Source organism: Vipera berus (genome assembly GCF_964194415.1).
Source record: "Vipera berus genome assembly, chromosome: 1".
In the NCBI taxonomy this organism is placed as follows: domain Eukaryota; kingdom Metazoa; phylum Chordata; class Lepidosauria; order Squamata; family Viperidae; genus Vipera; species Vipera berus.
In genome coordinates, this window is record NC_138202.1 from 278,704,673 (window position 1) to 278,726,024 (window position 21,352).

At 39.4% G+C, this 21,352-nt stretch overlaps 1 protein-coding gene across 1 annotated transcript in view; it reads left to right on the top strand.

Annotated features, from left to right (window-relative positions):
* Nucleotides 1-21,352, top strand: part of FNDC1 (fibronectin type III domain containing 1) — a gene marked incomplete at its 5' end in the record, with an annotated part of 90,521 nt that overhangs the window by 53,602 nt on the left and 15,567 nt on the right. Inside the window, 5 exons of the mRNA XM_081336021.1 lie at nt 2,488-2,853; nt 9,920-9,985; nt 12,749-12,901; nt 17,698-17,928; nt 19,003-19,111. Coding sequence (XP_081192147.1) covers nt 2,488-2,853; nt 9,920-9,985; nt 12,749-12,901; nt 17,698-17,928; nt 19,003-19,111 — 925 coding nt within the window. The remainder of the gene's footprint in view (nt 1-2,487; nt 2,854-9,919; nt 9,986-12,748; nt 12,902-17,697; nt 17,929-19,002; nt 19,112-21,352) is intronic.

Genomic DNA, 21,352 nt, shown 5'->3' on the forward strand with positions numbered 1-21,352 from the left:
TATGTTGTATTATTATGCTCTGTGATTAAGGCCTTTTTTTTGTTCAATAAACTTCCCAGAGTATTCTACATTGTGATAAATCCTGAAAGTAAGTAAATTATTTGTTTACTTACTTGATTTATATCCCTGCCCATTTCACTTTTATGTGACTAGGCAGCTTACAATAAAACAAATGAAAATGTGAAATGCATACAGGGAATCCTGTACTTACACCAGTTCATTTAGTGACCATCCAAAGTTACGACGTGGCTGAAAAAAGTGACTTGTGACCCTTTTTCCTGTGACTCTTGGAGCATCTCCACAGTCACACAGTTGAACTTTGGACACTAGGAGTCATGCCTGGAGTCATGCCATCACCTTTTGCCACCTTCCGACAAGCAAACTCAATGGAGAAGCTAGATTCACTTAACAATTGTGGCAAGAAAAGTTGCAAAATGGAGCAAAATTCACTTAACTATCTCGCTTAGCAACAGAAATTCGGGGTTCAATTGTGGTCAAAGGTGAAGGACTACCTGTAATAGAGAACCAAAATAAAAACACATAGCAACTGGGCATGATCTAATTCAGGGGTCCCCAACCTATGGGCTATGGCCCACTACTGGACCATAGCCTACTCACCCTCCACTCACCCTAGCCCAGGGACCTATTTGCACATGCGCGCAGGACTGGTGGTGGTGGCTAGCATCTGCACAACTGCACAAATGGGGCCACTAGCGCCATGCAGGTTTTGTGGCCAGTTTGAGCATGGACATGGGGGCTAGCAGCAGCAGCTAGCGCCTGTGCACATGCGCAAATGGGGCCGCTAGCCCCATGCCGGTTGTGTGGCCTGTTTGCGCATGCATCCTGGGCTAGCAGTGGCGGCTTGCACCTGCACGTCTATGCAAACGGGGCCGTTAGGTTCATGTCAGTACATGTGGCACCATTTCTGCACGTGCAAACTTCCCAACTGCTTCCTTTCCCTCCGGGCCTCCAGCATGAAAAGGTTGGTGACCTCTGATCTAATTCGCCATCTATACAATCAGGCGATGGGCTCTAACTCATGCCCAGGGCTCCTGGCTCGAGCATAAAACCAGGTTTTCACAGCCTTTGGGTTGGATGGAGCCAATCTAAACTCAGAGGGAAGGGGGGCCACAGCAGAAAAGGCTCTCCTTCTGGGCCCTGCCAGCTGACACTCTTTTGCTGATGATACCTGGAGCATGCCCGTCCTACCAGATTAGACAGGAGAGGTAGAAACAATTGAAGCGAGATAGATCTGTAAATAACCTGGCCCTAAGTCGTGAGGGTGACAACCAGTAGTTTGAATTATACCTGGAAGCATACTGGAAGCCAATGCAGCTCAAAGAACAGAGGTGTCACATTATTCAGATATCATATCTAGGACCAGGCAAAGGCATCTGATCACATGAGCCTTTTTTCCCCCCACCTCTCAATAAAACTCTTCTGTCAAGCAAAATGTATACCAGGAAGCCATCAAAAGATTTAAAAATGTGCTTCTCTGTTTACTTCTCTTTGGATGTCAGTACATAGTTTGCTGAAATGGAGCCTTTACACGCTCTGTCCTCCACCCCGCAAAAAATAAATGATTTGGGTAAATGTGTCACTGCCTTGAAGTAGCGTTCTGTGTGAAAGGTACCACTGGCCTTTTTGTAGTTTGGTGACGCAACCTGGTCTCTTGTCAGTTTCTGCTGTATTTAATTGGATAACAGTGGTAGCCTCAAGAATCTGCTGTTTCTCAGAAAATTAAATAAGATTGGAGAGGACTCGTAATGGCTGATGTGTGTCCTACGAAAGGTATTTTGATCACAATGCATAGTTAATTCATCAGTCTTTTTATTAAAATGTCTGTGCACCATATGGAAAAGAATGGTTGAAGCTTCCTGGAAGAAGTCAGTATATTAGGAGAGGGTGCTAAGGATATAAATATTTTGTATGCAGGTACTCCTCAACTTACAACATTTTGTTTAGCGACTTCTCAAAGTTACAACACTGAAAAATCTGACTTATGACCGTTTTTCACAGTTATGACTTTTGCAGCATCCCCATGATCATGTAATCAAAATTCAGATGCTTGGCAACTGATTCATACTCATGACCACTGCTGTGTCCCAAGGTCAGTGATCACCTTTTTCAACCTTCTGTCAAGCAAAGTCAATGGGGAACCCAGATTCACTTAACAAGTGTGTTACTAACTTATCAAGTGCAGTGATTCACTTAACAACTGTGACAAGGTCATAAAATGGGGCAAAACTCACTTAACAAATGTCTCACTTAACCACAGAAATGTTGGGCTCAATTGTGGTCATAAGTTGAGGACTACCTGTAGTACAGCCCTGAGAATGATTATTTAAATATTCAGTAGTTCCGGCATCTTAAATGGCATGTGTCTGGTTTTCTAGACAATGACCACACTTAAATCCAGTACTTCCCAATTCTTAGTGTCCTAAGGCAGTGATTGAAGTATATTTCCCTCTTCTTGTCTTCTGATAGATTCTAAAGGAGCTCCAGTAGTAAGTCCAGATGGCTTACCTTTGTTTGGACATGGAAGGTTTAGCAAACCTGTAGCAAATGCACAGGATAAGCCAATAATAAGTCTTGGAGGTAAGCCATTGATAGGCCTTGAAATGGTTAAAAAAACCACCACTCCTTATACAACAACAACTACAACAACTCCTGAACCTACAACGACTCCTGAACCTACAACTACAATTGCTACAACTACTCCTAAACCTACAACTACTGAGCCACCAACAGAGAAACCACCACCTACCTGTCCTCCAGGCACCCATACAGAGAATGATGAACAAGGGAATCTTGTATTAGACCCAGATGGTCTGCCTGAGTGCTATTCTGAAGGTACCCTTTCCTACGTTGGCTAAAGACCAGTAATATCTTTGAATATGCCTACATCGAAAGTTGTGATGCGGGGGGAAAGGCATCTATTTTCCAGCAAGGCTTTATAGTTGCTGGGCTTACGAGGCAGGTAAGATTCAAGCTATCAAAAGCTTGAATTAGTGGTTGTGGAAGAAGAAATGATTCCTTGTTCTCACCCATCTGTTGCAACGATAAATTGTTGAGCTGTTTAAACCAGCAAAATGCAGAAACAAGCCCAAAATTCTTTAAAGCGTGCTTTAAAGAGATGTAGACCTTTATGTAGATAGTTTTTAAGCAAACCCGGGAGAAAAACCATTAACTCTACAGAACAGTTCATTTTCATGTTGGGCTCCTGTTCTGTGGTAAGCTTGTATCTCATCAGCCCTTGAGAGTATGTTGCATGTAATAATGTCTCTCAAACCTGGCTGCTCTTCTCTTCATAGAATCAGTGTCTTAACTCTCATATACATTGATCATGCAGAAGTCACTTAAAACTCTTCTCTCAGTCCCTATAATGTGTAGTATCACTTCCCACACTGACATGGTATTGGTATAATTGACCATTTGTTGTTGTTAGCTGCGAAGTCGTATCCGACCCATCGCGACCCTATGGACAACATTCCTCCAGGCCTTCCTGTCCTCTACCATCTTCTGGAGTCCATTTAAGCTCACGCCTACTGCTTCAGTGACTCCATCCAGCCACCTCATTCTCTGTCGTCCCCTTCTTCTCTTGCCCTCAATCTTTCCCAGCATTAAGCTCTTCTCCAGTGAGTCCTTCCTTCTCATTAGGTGGCCAAAGTATTTGAGTTTCAACTTCAGGATCTGGCCTTCTAAAGAGCAGTCAGGGTTGATCTCCTCTAGGACTGACCGGTTTGATCGCCTTGCAGTCCAAGGGACTCGCAGGAGTCTTCTCCAGCACCATAGTTCAAAGGCCTCAATTCTTTGGCGCTCAGCCTTTTTTATGGTCCAACTTTCACTGCCATACATTGCAACTGGGAAGACCATAGCCTTGACTATACGCACTTTTGTTGACAGGGTGATATCTCTGCTTTTTAGTGTGCTGTCTAGATTTGCCATGGCTTTCCTCCCCAGGAGCAAGCATCTTTTAATTTCTTGGCTACAGTCCCCATCTGCAGTGATCTTGGAGCCCAGGAAAATAAAATCTGTCACTAGCTCCATTTCTTCCCCATCTATTTGCCAGGAATTGAGAGGGCTGGATGCCATGATCTTGGTTTTCTTAATGTTAAGTTTCAACCCAAGTTTTGCACTCTCCTTCTTCACCCGTAACAAGAGGCTCTTTAGTTCCTCTTCACTTTCTGCCATTAGACCATTTATCAAGGGTAAATTCTCTGCTGTGTGTCCTTAATTAAATCTTAAGGAAAATGCTTCGGATTTTAGGAAGAAGAGATAGATTTTCCCTCATCATTTGAAGGAACAGAGAAGATTTTTTTTCCCTGTTCACATTTGAATGCCCACTTAGTTTGCTGTTTATTCAGAAACCATCTGGCTCCCTGCTTGTTCCTTTTTGGGGTAGGATTTCACTCCTCCTGAAGAAGCAGGAAGCAATCTGGTGGTTCTGGATTTGCAGGTCCTGCTGGAACAGCCCGTGAAATCCAGGACAGACTTTGTCCAACTTCAACGAGTTTGCCAATCGCAACCATTCTTGGAGCAACCTTATTTAGTTAATTAATTAGATTCCTATCCCATCTTTATTATTTTTATAAATAACTCAAGGTAGCAAGCATTACTCCTTTTTCTTCCTATTTTCCCTCTGGGGAATGTTGGGTTGAGAGACCGTGATTACCCCAAAGTCACGCAACTGGCCTTCATGCCTAAGGCGTTAGTGACTGATGTTCATGCCTTTATGATGCTGTGCTTGAATTGCGATCGTGCACAATAGGCTACCTTTGACTCCTCAGAAACTCCTGTTGGACCAGAACGTAGTACAAGAGCCAGTTCACCAAGGTAACACTTATACTGAGTTGGTTGCCAATATGCTTCCAGTGTGCTAGTTATGAAGTATAAAGCTCTTATGACCTCGGGACCATCTTCCCCAATTGGGCGGTGCCCAAACTGTGTGTGTAAATTGAGAAGCTGTGTTGAAGATTTCTACCCCCATCCTACAGGACCTTCTCTTGCCTTATGGACAGCTTATACCCTGGGCCCAGGATAGCCCCCTTTTTGTTGATTTCTGAGCAGGTGGAATGGGCCTTTGGAGTGTAGAATGAAAAATATTTATTTATGGATGATTTAATCGGTTGGTTTTACTGATTGTGTTAGTATTTGATATGTGAAATGCCCAGATTGTTTTATTGGAGTGGCATATATTGTAAGTGCTGTAGAGGGGAAAAAGTGATAAATAAGTAAATGCTATGAGTAAATAAATGTAACATCATGAAATGGTTACTTACATTTAGCAGGGTGATAAACTATTTCCAGACCTCACCTACAAAAATTGCCTCTAAGTGTGGGATCTGGAATCCTTTAAAGGCAACCCAGAAGAAACTAGAGTCAAAGGACCAAACAATTGACAATGATTTTGAAGGATAAACCAAAATTGCAAAGTGAAAGCAAGAGATGGCCAAAGTTTTCTTATCTCCAAAATGGTATTAGGTAAGTCAGCATGTTTTGCATGTTTTATTTTTCCCTGAATAAGCATTACTTATTAGTTTTTAGTACCACTGTGGAGTTAATTGCAACTCCTAACAACCTACCCAGTATGATTTATGATAAGGTTTACTAGAAACGATATCAGCAACATCTGCCATGAACTTTGCTGTTTATGGAAGCTGTGTTGCACTGCAAATTGCTTTAAAAGTTGCCTACCAATCCTATATGCAACATTAAGCAGTCCTCTCTCATGCAACACTATTTAAATTATGAGTATGTAATTTGCTCTGCTAAGTTATGCAACAGAAACAAAGAAAGGCCATTATTAAAAGGGCATTATAGCAGTAATGATCATAGGAAGAAAGTGCTAATTCAGCTTTCCCAGCCTGGTGCCTTCAAAATATGCTGGTCTACAATTCCTATAATTTCCACATGTGTGGCCATAGATCAACACATCTGGGAAGAACTAATTTGGTGGTAGCTTTTCTAAAGCTAACTACAGTAGTGGCCAAAATTGTGAAAACCGTTTGGGAAAAGTGTATTTTTGAGGTTTGATGGCTAATAGCACCACTTTTTTTGGAATAGTACCATAAAATTATATATCAATGGAAAGATAATTTAATCAAGAATGTAATGCAACAAAGTTTGTTCAAGTATCTGTACTGTATTCTATGAAAGATTATAGCCAAATAACCAGAAAAAGGAAGCACAACTTGCTTAGGTTGATATCAGGTAGCTTTCCTTCATCTGATTGTAGCCAATGAGCATGAGTGTTTCGAGAGCCAATCAGGTGTCATCTTCTTTTGGCAATTAGCCAATCAGATCATAGTAGAATTCAGTTATTGATATCATGTATTGAAGCTGAGAGGAGGACATTTGTCAGTGTGTTATGTGATCGCTATCAAGTTGGTTGGGTTTTTTTATGTTCTTTCATTTAGTGAGCTTGTAAAACGTAATAAAATTAAAGTAATGGTGCAAAGAGTTGACTGGTTGCCCAGAAAGTGATGTAAAATAATATTATTAAGTGAACAAGGCTACAGTTATAAAGAAATTAGAAGAAAACTTGATGGAAACTTAACCAAAAGTGACATTTCTACTGTACACTTTTCCCAAAAGGTTTCCACAATTTTGGCCACTACTGTAGGTGCCTAAGGTAAAATAATGAACGGATTACTTACATTTAGTAAAAGTTAAAAAAAATGGCAAGCCACAAATAATTATTTAACTCTTAGAAAACATCATCATTTCAAATGGTGTTTTTCAATAGAGAGAACACAAACCCATGTACGTATCTGTTTTTTTAAAAAAAACAAAACAAAAACAAATGCCATTTTCTGAAAAGTTATATGCTTGCTCTTATGAAAGGCTATTGGTAGAGATTTCCAGTGTTCATGACAAAGAACAGAATTTTTAAGCCATCATGATGTTATGAGTGTAAACAATAATTAAAAGTTATTTTTAGAAAATTATGGCTATAAAGAACCCACAGATTTAGTTCTCTCATGTTATTTTGCACCTATGTATCAATATCTATCTTGTCACAAATGAAAGCAAATATATGTGTCCCAGGATAATGTTGCAGGATCCAATTTGGGCCGGTCATCTCTGGTCCAGTGACCAACCCAGTTTGGATCCTGCAATATCTATCTATCTATCTGTCTGTCTTTCTACCTATCTGCCACGGGTATTGTGTTGTTGATCTCTAGAGCATATTTTATATTTTATGACATGTTACAGTGGCTCAAATAGAAGGGAGAACAAAGTGGGTAGAGGGAAATGGCAACATGGGCATGATGTGTATGCTGCAATTCATCTATTTCCCTCAGCTGTCCTGACAGAAGTCTATAGTGGCAGCTTTTATCTGATTATGTGATGATGTGCATGTCAGCTTAAGCTGCCAGTGACCTAAGAGGACTCTACTATGTTGATTGTCTTGGATTCTTAGATTTCTTAGAAGAAAAGTTGAATGTATGTCAACAACAGCAGTACAGTAATAATAAGGAATGGTGCACAAAGTCTTAATACTGATATTGGAACTGAAAAAGTCAATGTAGTGCACTTGAACAATTCATGACTCATAGGTTAAAACTTATAGGATTGGGCAGTACATGTTGTTGTTGTTAGTTGCGAAGTCGTGTCCGACCCATCGCGACCCTATGGACAATGTTCCTCCAGGCCTTCCTGTCCTCTACCATCTTCTGGAGTCCATCTAGGCTCACGCCGAAACAGTCTAAGAAAAGGAGGGTTTTCTGAATTATAGATGCAGAGAGAATAAATGAGAGCACAGATGTCAGTGGAATTCTCTCTGTAATAAAAATTAATGTGTATGCATGCAGAGAAGTTTGTTTTGGTGATACATATGCAGAGGAGACCTGCCTACATCATATTTTGAAATGCAATCTCTCTATCTCTCATCTTTCCAGCTACCACTTCTCCAACGGCCTTAACGTTGCTCTTTACATACTGTCATTCATGTTTGAAAGCACAGCAGTACAAGAACCAGTCTGGAATATACAAAACCTGACTCTGTTCAAAAGACCAGGATTTCAAGAACTTTGGGTTTGCAAGCCATTCAGATGGATATGCCGAGAGGCCAGATGTTAAGTGAGCTATTTTTGCTATGGACTGATTGAGCACCTGAGGTGTCCCTGGACAGCTCTCGTTGAATATGATAAGCATTTTCTGAACACCGGCTAGATGACTGAAGCAGTGGCCAATGTGTTGCAAAAATGTTATCTATCCCTGTGTGGTGTTGGAGGATAGATAACAGCTTTACCACAGTCCTGCCAAATGCAATCAACAGAATCTTCCAGAAAGTTCTCTTAGGATGGAAAAATGCAGCGGCATCTTGGGTCAAACACTTTGTCATTTCTCAGGAATCCGATCAATTGACAGCTTCCAAATGGACTCAGGGAAATGCGGTGTGAAAAGAATGCTGCTGTGGGTTTTGCTAAAATCCTTTGGTCCAATTTTCTCCTTGGGGTTTTATAAAAATGAGTTTAGCAGAGACGGTTGTGTTCCACAGACAAGGAACATTTGGGAAGTCCAAGTGATGCAGCAGTGAAATCCCAGATGGTTCAACATCTTTGAAGAACTATAGTCAACATTAAAAGCCACTTTTACAACTGCTGCTATCATGTTACTGGAAAATAGAGGCCCGTAAACATGAACAGTTATGAGCTTATTAAGGAACCAGTATTTCTAGGCTGCATTCTTTTTTCTTTTTTAAAAAAAAGTTTAGTAAAGCAAGCATTCGCTCAAACTAGCTACACTCAGAATTCACGAAGACTGTGGATTACCTTTTCTGGTTAGATTATCCTTTTTGATCCTTTATACATGTTGAGTTCAGTCTATGGAGAGATCTGGGAAGGAAGGAAGGAAGTGGGTAATATATGTCAAAGAAGAATTACTGGCAACTCAGCTATGGAAAAATGAATGGTCAATTTTGTTTTGCCCTTCCCAGGGTTTGCTTTGGCATGGCTCCTATAAAATTGTATTTTTCTTCTTAAGTCTGAAAGTCGCCTGAGATGAAGTGGCAGTGCTTAGGCTTAGAAATGAGGAAATGGTTCAGGTTGTGTTGCAACTGATGTTGAATAATCGAAGTGGACTAGTTTGGATTTACCAGCTTCCATGTTGTAAAATCTTCCAGAGATGTTGGACAACATTTCCCATCATCCTTTGCCAGTATGCTCATTGGTCTTAGCCAACACATTGGAAAATATCAAACTGAAGAAGACTGGCTTAACAATGATTCTGATTCATGTGAATTTTTTTTCTAGCAGTTGACTATCGTTTGGGTGGCAATGAATATCTTATATAGACCTTTAAAAGTGTAATATAGTAACCCCCAGACAGACATGATATGTGTTTCTAGATCTATAACTGCCATCTTTTGTCTCATTGTGCTGCTTACAGATCAATATTTATAACTTAATGTTTTGAAATAGATTGCTGTTAAATATGTTTAACTATGCAAAAAAAATGTAAACTTTCATTCTGATAGAGAGAATGCAAAAAGGCAGGAGCTGGAGGTGCTTCTTAATGGTCAATAATTATTCATGGAATATCCTTTCATCCCTCTATTTATTAATATCATATAAGTGAGTAGCTAATGCTGATTTCTACGGGAAAACAGATACGTTGCAGTGACGGGAAAATTCAACAAAATATAAACAAATCTCCTCCACGCGCAACTTTTTACTACCATATTGGCAGCTAGTTAGATGGAAGGTGATATTTTGGCAAAATAATGCACCTGAATTTCTCTCCACAAATTCCACCTTGCTCTTTATATTTCCAAAGCAGTTCAGCATAGAAATCAATTTGTTGTTTGATCGGTACATTACAATAGAAGCCATTGGCTTTATATAGGGATAATCAATAGCCATTGAATGAATAGGAATTGTTTCACTGTTTGAATGTATTCTTTTTTCCATAGATGTATTCTCAGGGTTTGATGCAGATATAGCAGGGACTACAGAATCGTATGTGGTTTATGATGAAGGTACTTGAAAAATCCTTTTCCAAAATGGGTTTTACCTTTCATGTTTGCTTCTAGAAATGCATTTCCAGAAAGATATAATGAGTTTCTAAGAACGTACTGGTAGCCTAGACAGAATTCCAATCTAAATATGTCTAAACAGGAACACTGACTTCCAAATTCTGAGGTTAGTGTCTCCAGGCCAAACAAAAATTAGCAGGTCTGCAGGCAGCATGACTTTCTACATAAACATACACTTGACAGACAGAAATGTGTGTTTAAACAAAGTTTTAAATGGCAATCTTTCCAACCACGTAGAAAGAGGATGGTATAAGCCACAGGTCTGCAACCCGCGGCTCTGGAGCCGCATGCGGCTCTTTCAGCCGTCTCCTGCGGCTCCCAGTCCTCTGCCATGTGCAGTCCAAAAAAAAAAAGTGGGACTAAAAAAGTTCAACCAATCAATTCAAATATGCAGGGTAAGTGCATATCTCGCCTTGGTTCCACTCTTCAGTCAAACCCTGTTCTACACATGCGCGCATGTATGCGCATGTGCACACATTTTTTGCGGCTCCCAGTTTTTCCTTTTGTGAGGGAACCGGTTCCGAGTGGCTCTTTCACTGTTTCAGGTTGCTGACCCCTGGTATAAGCAGATTTTAATAGCTGGAGGGGGATACTGATTAAGGGTTACCACATTAATTGCTTTCTTATATCTAATTTTTATTCATGCTCACTTTTATATTAAGCTTGGATAATGCCATTAACTTATAGGATAAAATAAGTAAATACTAACTGTATGCCAGAAGGAGTTTTTTTAATCTTGGCTTAAATGCATTTTTGTCATTAAAATTGACATGGAGCTTTTTTTTTACATAACAAAAGGCAAAACAGGTACAAATAATCAAGATCAAATATCCCAGTGATCTGTTTTGCTCCTGGAATTAATAATAATGTTCATATTTCTGTGTCTTGTTTTTCCAGAGGTTGTGCCTTCTGGAAAAATACAACAATGCTGCTTTCCTTCACCAGTGGCTATCAGATTGGCCAAGGACACTTTTTGTTGTGTTTGTTTTATTCCTTGGGTCATTCAAGCAAGACATTTAAAGCTCTCTAAGTAAACATTCCAAGCAGAAGACACAAACCATCTTATATGAGTGAAGTTGTCCATAAAACAAATCACTGTAAATTAAGCAACAGCTGGACACCCAAGAGGAATCCCAGCTCACCCACCACAATCGTTGTGCAATGCCAAGAACTCTGTCCAACTTGCAGGCACACATAGCTAGAAGTCCTCCTGCGACTGTTTTAGTTGCTGAACACATGTGAAAAGGCAATCCATGGTGCAAGTCCATCTCCATATTTTATGGGACCTTTGGCCAATTACACTTGATGGGTTTCCCTATGTCATTGCAAGCTTCTCTCCAATTATTAACTATCGGTCCACTTGGAGTTCTGGACATGTACGGTATACTTTGGACTTCAATGCCATAATTTATTTATATATCACTTCCCCGCTCAAAGGAGTTTACAATGTAGCAATTAAAATGCAATAATATAAACATGTTTAAAAGTACTATAAAAACAACATATTTATTTTTTTTAAAAAAAAAGGTGGCAGGAAAACAAAACAGAAACCACCTATGCAACCTTCACCCAGGAAGATTTGGGTAAAGAAGGAGTTTTCAGCAGTGATCTACAATATGTATAGAAAGTTACTCATATTTTCAAGGGCAGAGCATTCCAGAATGGAGATGTTTTGCCTCTAGAAGTTGTAGGTGCTCCATCAGTGGAGATTTTAAAGAAGAGATTGGTATAAGGTCTCCTACTCAAGCAGGGGGTTGGGCTATCCAACTCCATTATTCTTTATGTGTATGTTAACTTAGAGTAGTAAATCCAAGATGCAAGAAGAGTTCCCTGACCATATTAGTGATTATCTGGGGCTCTAACAGTGAACATACTCTATTAGGAAAGATCTGTATGTGCTGGTAACACCATCTTAGTTTTATCATCAGCTCTAGTGCTATATAAGGCCCAAGCCCAATATAATTAGCAAGATAACACTGATGACTTAATGTGTACTGTGCATCTCTTGTAGATTTTATAACCAGGCCCATCTCCTTCCAATTATTGTTTACCAAGATAAACGACCTAGTTGGTCATAGCATGTACCTGTATATTGGCCTTGGGTCTTTTCTAGTCACTAATCAACATTCCTAGTCACATCATGAGAAACTACGCTGAAACATGACGATTTTGTTCAAGAAAGCATCTTGGCCAAGCAAGACATTCTTTCCAGTGCTACACTGTAAATTTTAGAAGAATGTCCATTTATTAAAAAAATGCAACCCTACAGTTAAAAAAAAACACAAATTTACCAGGATGGTGACACTTCCAGAAAGTTCTGGTATCCAAGAAACAATTAAAGGATCCTGGCCCACTGAGCCTACAGAAAAGATGATGCAGGGGAAATATGATTGCAGAAAAGCAAGTAGATTGTTCTCTGTTACCTCAAAGGACAGAATTGGAACCAGTGAGTTAAAAGTTAAAAGTAAAGAAAAAAAAGAGGGGGAACTCCTGATGGTGGAAGTTGACAGTGGAACAGACTGCACATAAAGTCATGAATTCTCCTTTACTAAAGATCTTCAAACAGAGACTGAATGGTCAGAGATGCTATGTAGACTTCTTCAATAGAAGTATAGACCAAATAACTTTTCTGCTTCTTCAGCGGCCTATGACCAAACCTGGGCACTCTTTAAACAAATGCATCACATTTTCTATTCTTTTGTCTAGATTATGAGTTTTTGGAAACTACTTTGCCACCATACACCACCACCGCTACCACCACCACTGAATCACTGCCTGAAAACATCTTTCCAGAGTTTAGTGTCACGGGCACAGATCCTTTATCAGAATATGATTCTGCTGGAAAGAAACGATTTACTGGTAAGTCTGAAACTTCTGTTAAAAGAACAAAGATTACCAATGCTCTGATAAGGGCTTCTGAAGCTAAATACTAACTAGACTGTCAGTCCTGTCAGCAAGATTATTTTGTTAATGGCAAACATGCCCTGTGCACATCACCTGGGAACCATTTGCTTCATGAGATCATAATAAGAATCATAGTTAGATAGAGGAAATAAAAAATACACTACTCTACTGTCATGGTTCCAACAGATGAAACTCTTCAAAGAACTTCGAGGCATTGTTTACCTTAAAGAATCTTTATTCGAGAAACATAGCATCGGCATGTACACAGGCAAAGCCAAAATTTGAATTCCCCTCCCCTGAGCACATAGTATCAAAGCACAATTCCCTCCTCTAATTAACAGTCATAAATCACATTGCCCAATTAGTTTGAAATGCAGGCTTTCCCTCCAGTTCTCCAACCTGCCATTCCTTATCTTCTCTTATTTCACAAACCTTGGTTCTCACACTACTACAGTATTGTTATGTCTAACTAAACTCCCATGCACATTCCTCCTCCTCCCCACCCCAGTATCATTTAATTCTAACGCTAATTCTAAGAGTAAAACATAAGAAGGAAAATGGCTGCATCTCCAGTGTTGTCAAAGCAAGAACATCCGATGTTAGCAGCATTGACATCTACACCACTGATAAAGTAATAAATTCATATTTTAAACCTCTTTCAGAAGGACCAGCTTGGTGTGTCTATGGGCATCAGGACTTTTGCTGGATCCTTCTCCCTATAGAAATTCTCCCTGCACATAAAATAAAATAAAGTAAAACTGTAAAATTCTGAATTCTTACAAAGTTATGAAATTGTGTGTGAGTTTTATAATTTTTAATAATTTTATAATTTGTATAATTATTAATTTTTATAATTAGATTACAAAATCTAACACCTTGCAGTAGAATGCTGACTTTACAGGACTGACAAAATCTTATGAGACTTTTCTGGCTTTGTGCATTTTCTTTTGAAATGTATATGATCTTGCTCGAAAGGACATGAAAAGCACTTGCAATCTTTTCCCACATAAGGTTTGAAATGGAAAAGGCCTGTCAAAGTTTGTTGGCTTTTCATCAATTCTGTCCCTTTTTACACAGATTTTCCCCCCCAAAACTAAGTAATTCAAACACCGTTGCCTTTTGTTGTAAAGAAATTATTCTGATTTTCATTCTGATCTTGACAACATAGTATTCCCAATTCTGATACTCTTTGGAATTGCTTGGAGGAGAAAAATTGAGTCTGCTCCTTCTAAGAATTAAGCATATTCTGTGGTAAATGTTAAAAGGTATTTTCCCCCTGGAATTGGCAAAGAGACGAATATTTTCTCAAAATCTGTACAGTATTCATCAACCTCGTGAAAATATGGAAATTATACAGTAAATGCAGTATCTTGTTCCAATGTAGACATTGGCCTATATAGGAAGAAATGTATGAATACTTCTTCCAGTCCAGTAGGCGTCTTTCACCTGGCAATTCATTTCCCTTCTTTTGAAGAAGATTCAGCTTCATATTGCTGAAAGAAAAATTTTCATCAGGGTCCAGTCCAAGCCGGGAATAAACAAAATGGAGACTGTTTTAGAAAGAAGGTTGTAATTTATTGAAGAACAGAGCCAGACAGAGGGCTCTGAGAAAAACTGACCACATGTTGCTGGGAGTGGTGGGTTTTTATACCTTCTTGGGCTTTTGAGGTTGTTTCCTGTTCCTGTGGCATGAACTTTGACTTGAGCTTCAGTGTGCCTTTCTGGTATTCTGATGGTGGTGGGTTAATCCTATTATGTCCCAAAGGTCATATCCTGCTTCTCTGGGGCTGTGGCTGATGGCTTACTTCCTGTGTTGGATTTCTTGGGTGAGGGGTCGTTGATTCCAGGGATCTTTGTCTTTCTAATCTCATCAGCTTCTAGCTTCCAGCCTCCAACATTTCTGAAAGGATTGTTGAATTTGCATTTCTACAGACCTGGTTTCTGCTGAGGGGGAGGGAGAAGTTTCTGCCTTTTTAATATTCCCCAAAATATTTCTTTCTCGGGGGGGGAGGGGGCTGACTTCACACAATATGAACTTGTGATTTTAACATTATGTACTATGTTGCTGCTCCACAGTTTAACTCTAAACCTAATTTGAGAAGAGTGGTCAAAGTAAATACCATTTCTTCAGGTTTTGTTTGTTTTTTCATGAATGCAAACCTTTGTGCATAACACTGGAAGGACAGTTATGAAATGATGGACATCACGTTCTGCTCCTCAGTGTACTTGCAAGCCTTTGATTTTGTTTTATGCTGTGATGCCTAATTGTTTTTTAAAGTTCTTTATAATGCTATAAATGGCACACCCCTTGAATGTCTATCTTGCATCTATGAACAAAACAAATCTACACTTGTATTTTTGAAAAATAATAGAAAAATGCTGTACTTCTGGATTAAAAATTGCATCATGTGAAAAGGAAAAGAAGAACAATATCCAAAGTTTATTATCTCAGAAGGTGATCCTTTGCAGTTTAATGCCAAGTAGGGAGATTTCTCTCAAAGCAAATGTTCTCTTCAAAAACAGATTTTTAAAAAAGGTTTGCAACAAGAGAGGAAACAGCTGAATTTCCTTTCTTATGACACCATTTATTAACAGTCTCGCTGTCTCTTTCACACACAAACACACAACACAGAGAGAGAGAGAGAGAGAGAGAGAGAGAGAGAGAGAGAGAGAGAGAGAGAGAGAGAGCTGATAGAATTACTTTCATTTTTAAAATCCAGTTTATATAACAGGATATGAAACTGCATGTAAAGTTTGTCCCAGATAAAGCTGTTTTTAAAAGGGAAAAAAGTGCTTCTAAAGTTGGTTTTTAGGTGGTGAATTTGCATCAGTTTGTTCCTTTGAAGAAACTACTTTTTGCTTTGGTTTCAATCAAGCCTTTGACTAGGTATGTCTATCAAGCTGTCAAGAAGTCTTCCTTTTCTCTCACCAACGAGATCAGGTCATTTGGGAACAAAAAGCAATCACCTCGCTTAAAAATAAATGTACACTTGGAAATAATTCCTCCAGAATGACCAAATCTAACGAGATTAACAGACATTTTTTTCTTATAAACATTTTGTCGCATTCATGAGGAGAAAGGGAAAAATTGTTCTAACCAGAACTGTAAACTGTAACAGAATAAATATTTCCACTGACTAGTGCAAAGAGATTTTTCAACCTCAACCTGACCTTTTGAGATAATATGTACGCCCATTAATTTACAAGATCTGTTTGCCTGAACCCTTCTTACTGGTATAAAATACAAAAGTGATAAATTGAGCTGGGGTAGCAATATTCTTCATAGAACTTGGAAGGTGTACTTTGTATCTCAGGAAGAAACCAAACTGGCATTCTTGCCTACTTGCTAAGTGCTGCTATTTATTTATCTTCGTTATTTTTGTAGGTTGCTGTTTAAGGCTGTTTGCAAGGTATGGTTAAAAAGATAAGTCAAGATTTGCAGCCATGAAAGTACAATTGAAATCTCATGTGTTTCTTATGTGTGATGCAGCCAATCAGAAATCATTTAATCATTTCGCATCTCAGCTGTAGCTACAGAGAGAAAAAATAACCATAAAATTGGTTCAAGTCCATAGTGTACCTTCTCTGCAGTATTCTGAGCATTATGGTTAACCCTTAAGTACTCAGATTCTAAGCACATGTTTGAAAATATAGTGATCCCTAGTTGAGACTATCATAATCACAACCATTCTCTTGGCTTTTAACAATTATTTAATTGTCGTTAATGCTTTTATAGTTACGTTTTTATGTCATTATAAACTACCCAGAATCATTTGGATAGTGAGATGGGCAGCATATAAATTTAACAAATAAGTGACCAAATCCTAAACTTTTAAGAGGCAGAATTGTTGCTGTGAGGCATATGCAAATAGCAGCCTTACTACTACTTAAAAATGTAACCAATAAGACCCTACTTATTTCCTAAACTTCCTTCTAAGGATGGTATAGCTGCTGAAAGAGAAACCTAAATGGTATATAAAGTTTATATTCTGATGCTTTTTAAAAATTGGTGTGTGTGTGTGTGTGTGTGTGTGTGTGTGTGTGTGTAGTATATTCTAATGCTTTTTAAAAAAAAAAATCCAACCTTGTAGTTGCTTGCAACTTTGTTTAATATAGAGAGCTTTGTAAATCCCTTTATTTAACTCCCAGAATTCCTCAGCCAGGCACGCTGGCTGAGGTATTCTGGGAGTTGAAGTCCACAAGTCATAAAAGGGCCAAATTTGAAGACCCCTGGACTGTGAGGGATCCTTGCTGCTCTCTGAACTGGGTTGTTTTCTTGCAAGCATTTCATTATTCAAACTAGATAACATCATCAGTACATATTAATAGGTATTTTTTCATAATTTGTAGTTTTAAAAACAAACAAACATTCCTTTATATATGCAATATGTTTTCAGGGCTCAATTTTTCTAAACTTACAGAAACTTGCCCGCTTCATTCATTGCTACAAATATGTGCAGTGCCTAAGCCCTTTTTTGTGCATCTTTTAAATAAATCCCCTTAAATTTCTGTTTCTTTCTTTTTGTAGACTTAAAATAAATCTTCTTTCCAGTTTACAAAGTTAGCAAAGGTAGGAAAGTAGATAATTCCTAAGCTCAGGAGCTGTCCTTTTTAAAGCATATTTTAACCAATTTGCACTTTCAATTAGTCTTGGAAACTTGTCTGAATGTCAAAACTGAGTGTTCCTTTTACTAATCCACCACCACCACAAACTTTTAAACTGAGCGGTCTCCCTTTGTGATTTCTTCCAGCTCCTTATGTGACTTATCTAAACAAAGACCCAGCAGCTCCATGTTCTTTGACAGAGGCACTGGATCACTTCCAAGTAGAGAGCCTGGATGAACTTGTTCCCAAGAACTTAAAGAATACAGGGATGCAACCTCCGAAGACTCCGCACAACATCACCATAGTAGCTGTGGAAGGCTGCCATTCTTTTGTGATTGTTGACTGGGCTGCACCTACCCATGGAGATCTGGTAACAGGTACACTAATGCTTGTTGCAGAGGTTGGACTGGCCATAGAGGCTGAATTGAACAGAACTTTTTTTTTTTCATTTCTTGTCTACATTTTATTTTGCAATAAATTCCCTGATGTCTTTCATTCAATCATATTCCAGGTTTCTTTCCAATGCAAAATAAATTTTGGCCTAAATTACAGAGCTAATCTCTTTTTAAGGTGACTAAATAAATAAAACATGCCTTGACATGCAAATGAAAAATTATAACGTGAGGATCAGTCTCTCTACTTTGTTTTTGAGAGGCTTTATTGATTGATCTATTCATTGAGAGGCTTTTTCAAAGTTAGGGTACCACCATGAAAAGTCCCTGCCTCTTATAAATATACATCAGACCTCAACATGTGATAGTACTTGGAAAAGGCTCTCATTTGAGGATACATTGGCAGTCTTGTATGTGTTCTACATTTTGCTTTCATAAAAACTGCTAATTTGTTTTCTGGATTCAGAAACCATTTTACTTGATGGGAAAGTCCAGAAGCTGCTAAAGAGATAGGAAATTACAGTGTTGAAGGATTCAATACCCTTAGAAGCCTAAGATCACTTATATATAGGCTATTATTTTCTTCCTCCACTAATACAGATTTATTTATTGACACCATCAAGTCAGTCTTGACTCCTTAGCAACTGCCCGGACTAGTCCTTGAGTCTTCTTGGGAAGACCTTTAGGAGTGGTTTGCTATTGCCTTCTTCTGGGGGCTGAGAGAATGTGGACATTAGGATTTTTCAAAGGTTTATAGGAGCCATATGATCTTGGGAAAAGGTCCGATTGCTTTAATAATGCACATTTTGAAGCATTTTTTTCTGGTAGAATCCAAAATGTTCTACATCTTTATTGGACATGGGCATAGTTAATGCACATAGATAGCTAATGCCTACTTGCATGATGTTGATTGCACCCTGTTCCCCACCTAGCTTTGCTGCCATCTCTTCTTGGCAGAAAGGAATTCTCTCCAGCTTTGAACATATGATGCTGCATGATGTATTAGGCTACTGAAGTACACTGGGGTCTAACACATCCATGTCATCTTTTTCTTGACAGGTTATTTAGTTTACAGCGCATCCTATGAAGATGTCATTAGGAACAAATGGTCAACCAAGAGTGCAGCAAGCACTAATTTACCCATTGAAAACTTGAAGCCAAATACAAGGTATTATTCCAAAAGACATGATTTGGAGAGGTGGGGATGGAAATAGATATAGAAACATATTTACAGTTGAAAGGTGTCTTGGAAATCATCATATCTAACACACACATACCACACCCATCCTGCAGTGCAGAAAATCATGTCTTAACCATTTGAAGTCAGGAACGGAGTAGACTTTCAGAAATCCCATAACTGTTATGAATCCAACTCAGCCATCAAGTCTATCTTGGATTTGTACCAACTCTTTCATTTGCTACTTAATCTCCTCCTGTATCCTTTCACAAGTTATCAAAGTTGCAGGCAAATGCAGCAGTAGATGTTTGGGAGAGGAGGAACTGAAAATATCGTGTGTTTGCTTTGTACTCCTAAATAATTTACCCAGATGAGTAGGAACAACAGTGTCCAGAATCTCTGATGAGCACAAACATTTAGGCAGACTCAAAAAATTTCAGCGTGGAAGGTTAAGTTAAACTTGATTTTTGCCTCCCCTTCAAATGTACTTGCATCAAGGACTATGATGTCATAATGTAAGTGATGTCACTTTGTACGTTGTCATTGTGATATCATTATGGCTTGTTACGAATACCACTGGTTGTGTCCTCTCTTCCACTCAGCGCCAGTATTCTCCACTTGGAGTCTTTCATTGGAGACGAAAGGTGCTTTTCAAAAGGCAACTGGAAAGAAAATCCAGTTGCCTTTTGAAGAGCACTTTTGGGACTACCATGATCTGGATGATTGAGAATCTCCATAGACTTTCATTGGAGCATTTTGTAGCTTTTAAGCATTTTCCCTCTGCTCCTTCTTGGGCACAATCGTTTTTGTACCCACACTGCTGAGAATAAAGCCAAGCATCTGAGTCTAACAATACCCAATTGTGGGGGGACGTTGTAGGCCACAGGTGTCAAACTTGCCATGTCATGTGACGTGTCACGACGTATCACGACTCTTTTTGCATTGCTGGCAGTAGGGTGGGGGCAGCTTCAGAATGATGAAACCGGCCCACGGGCTGGCAGTTTGGCACCCCTGTTGTAGGCAAAGATGTTCACCTTTCAGAATCTGGGGAACGATCCGGAATCACAACACATATTAAAAAATGTGGCAGTGACACTAGCATATGAGGAACTCATTAATACCAATGAAAGAGAAAATGTGTAGCTCAGACGTGAAATGAGGGGCCCTTGGTGCTCTCTGAGCTTGGTTCAACCAAGCTGTTCTGTACCAGCCTGCTACCGGCCCTGCATCAAAAGCAGGGACAACCCCTTTACAAACGGCAAGAGACTGGAATAAAGCCTGCCAAATTTATTCACATAAAACAGAGCAAGACAAGACACCAACCATAAAACATGAGCTAAGAAACAGGAACTATCCAAGCGGTTGCCTTCAGCAAACCAGCCCTCCCACACATTCCCCTTATATAGAGTTCAGGGCGTGGCTTCTCTCTGCCTCCTTCTGAGGAGCCCCATTGCCTTCCTCTGTTTACTCCTAATTGACTGCCTCCTGCGTCGGGCGTCCTTGAACAGGGCCAGCTGTGGGTCATCTTCATCCACGCTGTCAGGCTCACACAGCTGGGTCTCCGTGGTGACCAAGTGGGAGGGGCCTGGCTGGGGGCTCTCATCACAAAGATCTTCAACCCCCTCAACAAGGTCTTCAACACCCCCCTCCTCCTCCTCTGAGTCGTCCGACCCAACTGCCGAACCCACAGGCTGACCCTGAATCACAACACAAGCTCAGAAAGCACCAAGAACTCATTTGCACTCAAGTCATTCTGCTCAGTTGCTTATATTTGTTAACCAAGATGCTCCCACTCTAGATTGTATAATAGGGAAACAGAATTTCAGGATCGGATTGAAGCCTTTGCCTTTTCTTTGACAGCTAACTTATCATCTGCACCACCAGTGCAGTGTTTCTCCCAGGCAAACATAGCCCCTTGTCTTGTGACTTTAAAATTGCCCTTCAACCACTGTAAAATTTCTGCAATTTAGCAACCTGAACTGGGAGTTTAAGCTAGCTTCAATCCATGTGTTCATGGTTATGTGCAGATTGTGAGGAAACTCTGATTCACAGAAGCTGAGCTGCATGAAGTGTGGTCCTCCCACTTTGTTGTGGTTCCTGATTGAAGGATCTTATGCCTACTTGTTCAACTGAGTTTTAGACTGTTGCTTGCTGGATACCTGGCTAAAGTATTTTACTCTGTACAGTCATTCATTTAGTATAAATTTTAATATAGTCAGAAATAGATTAAAA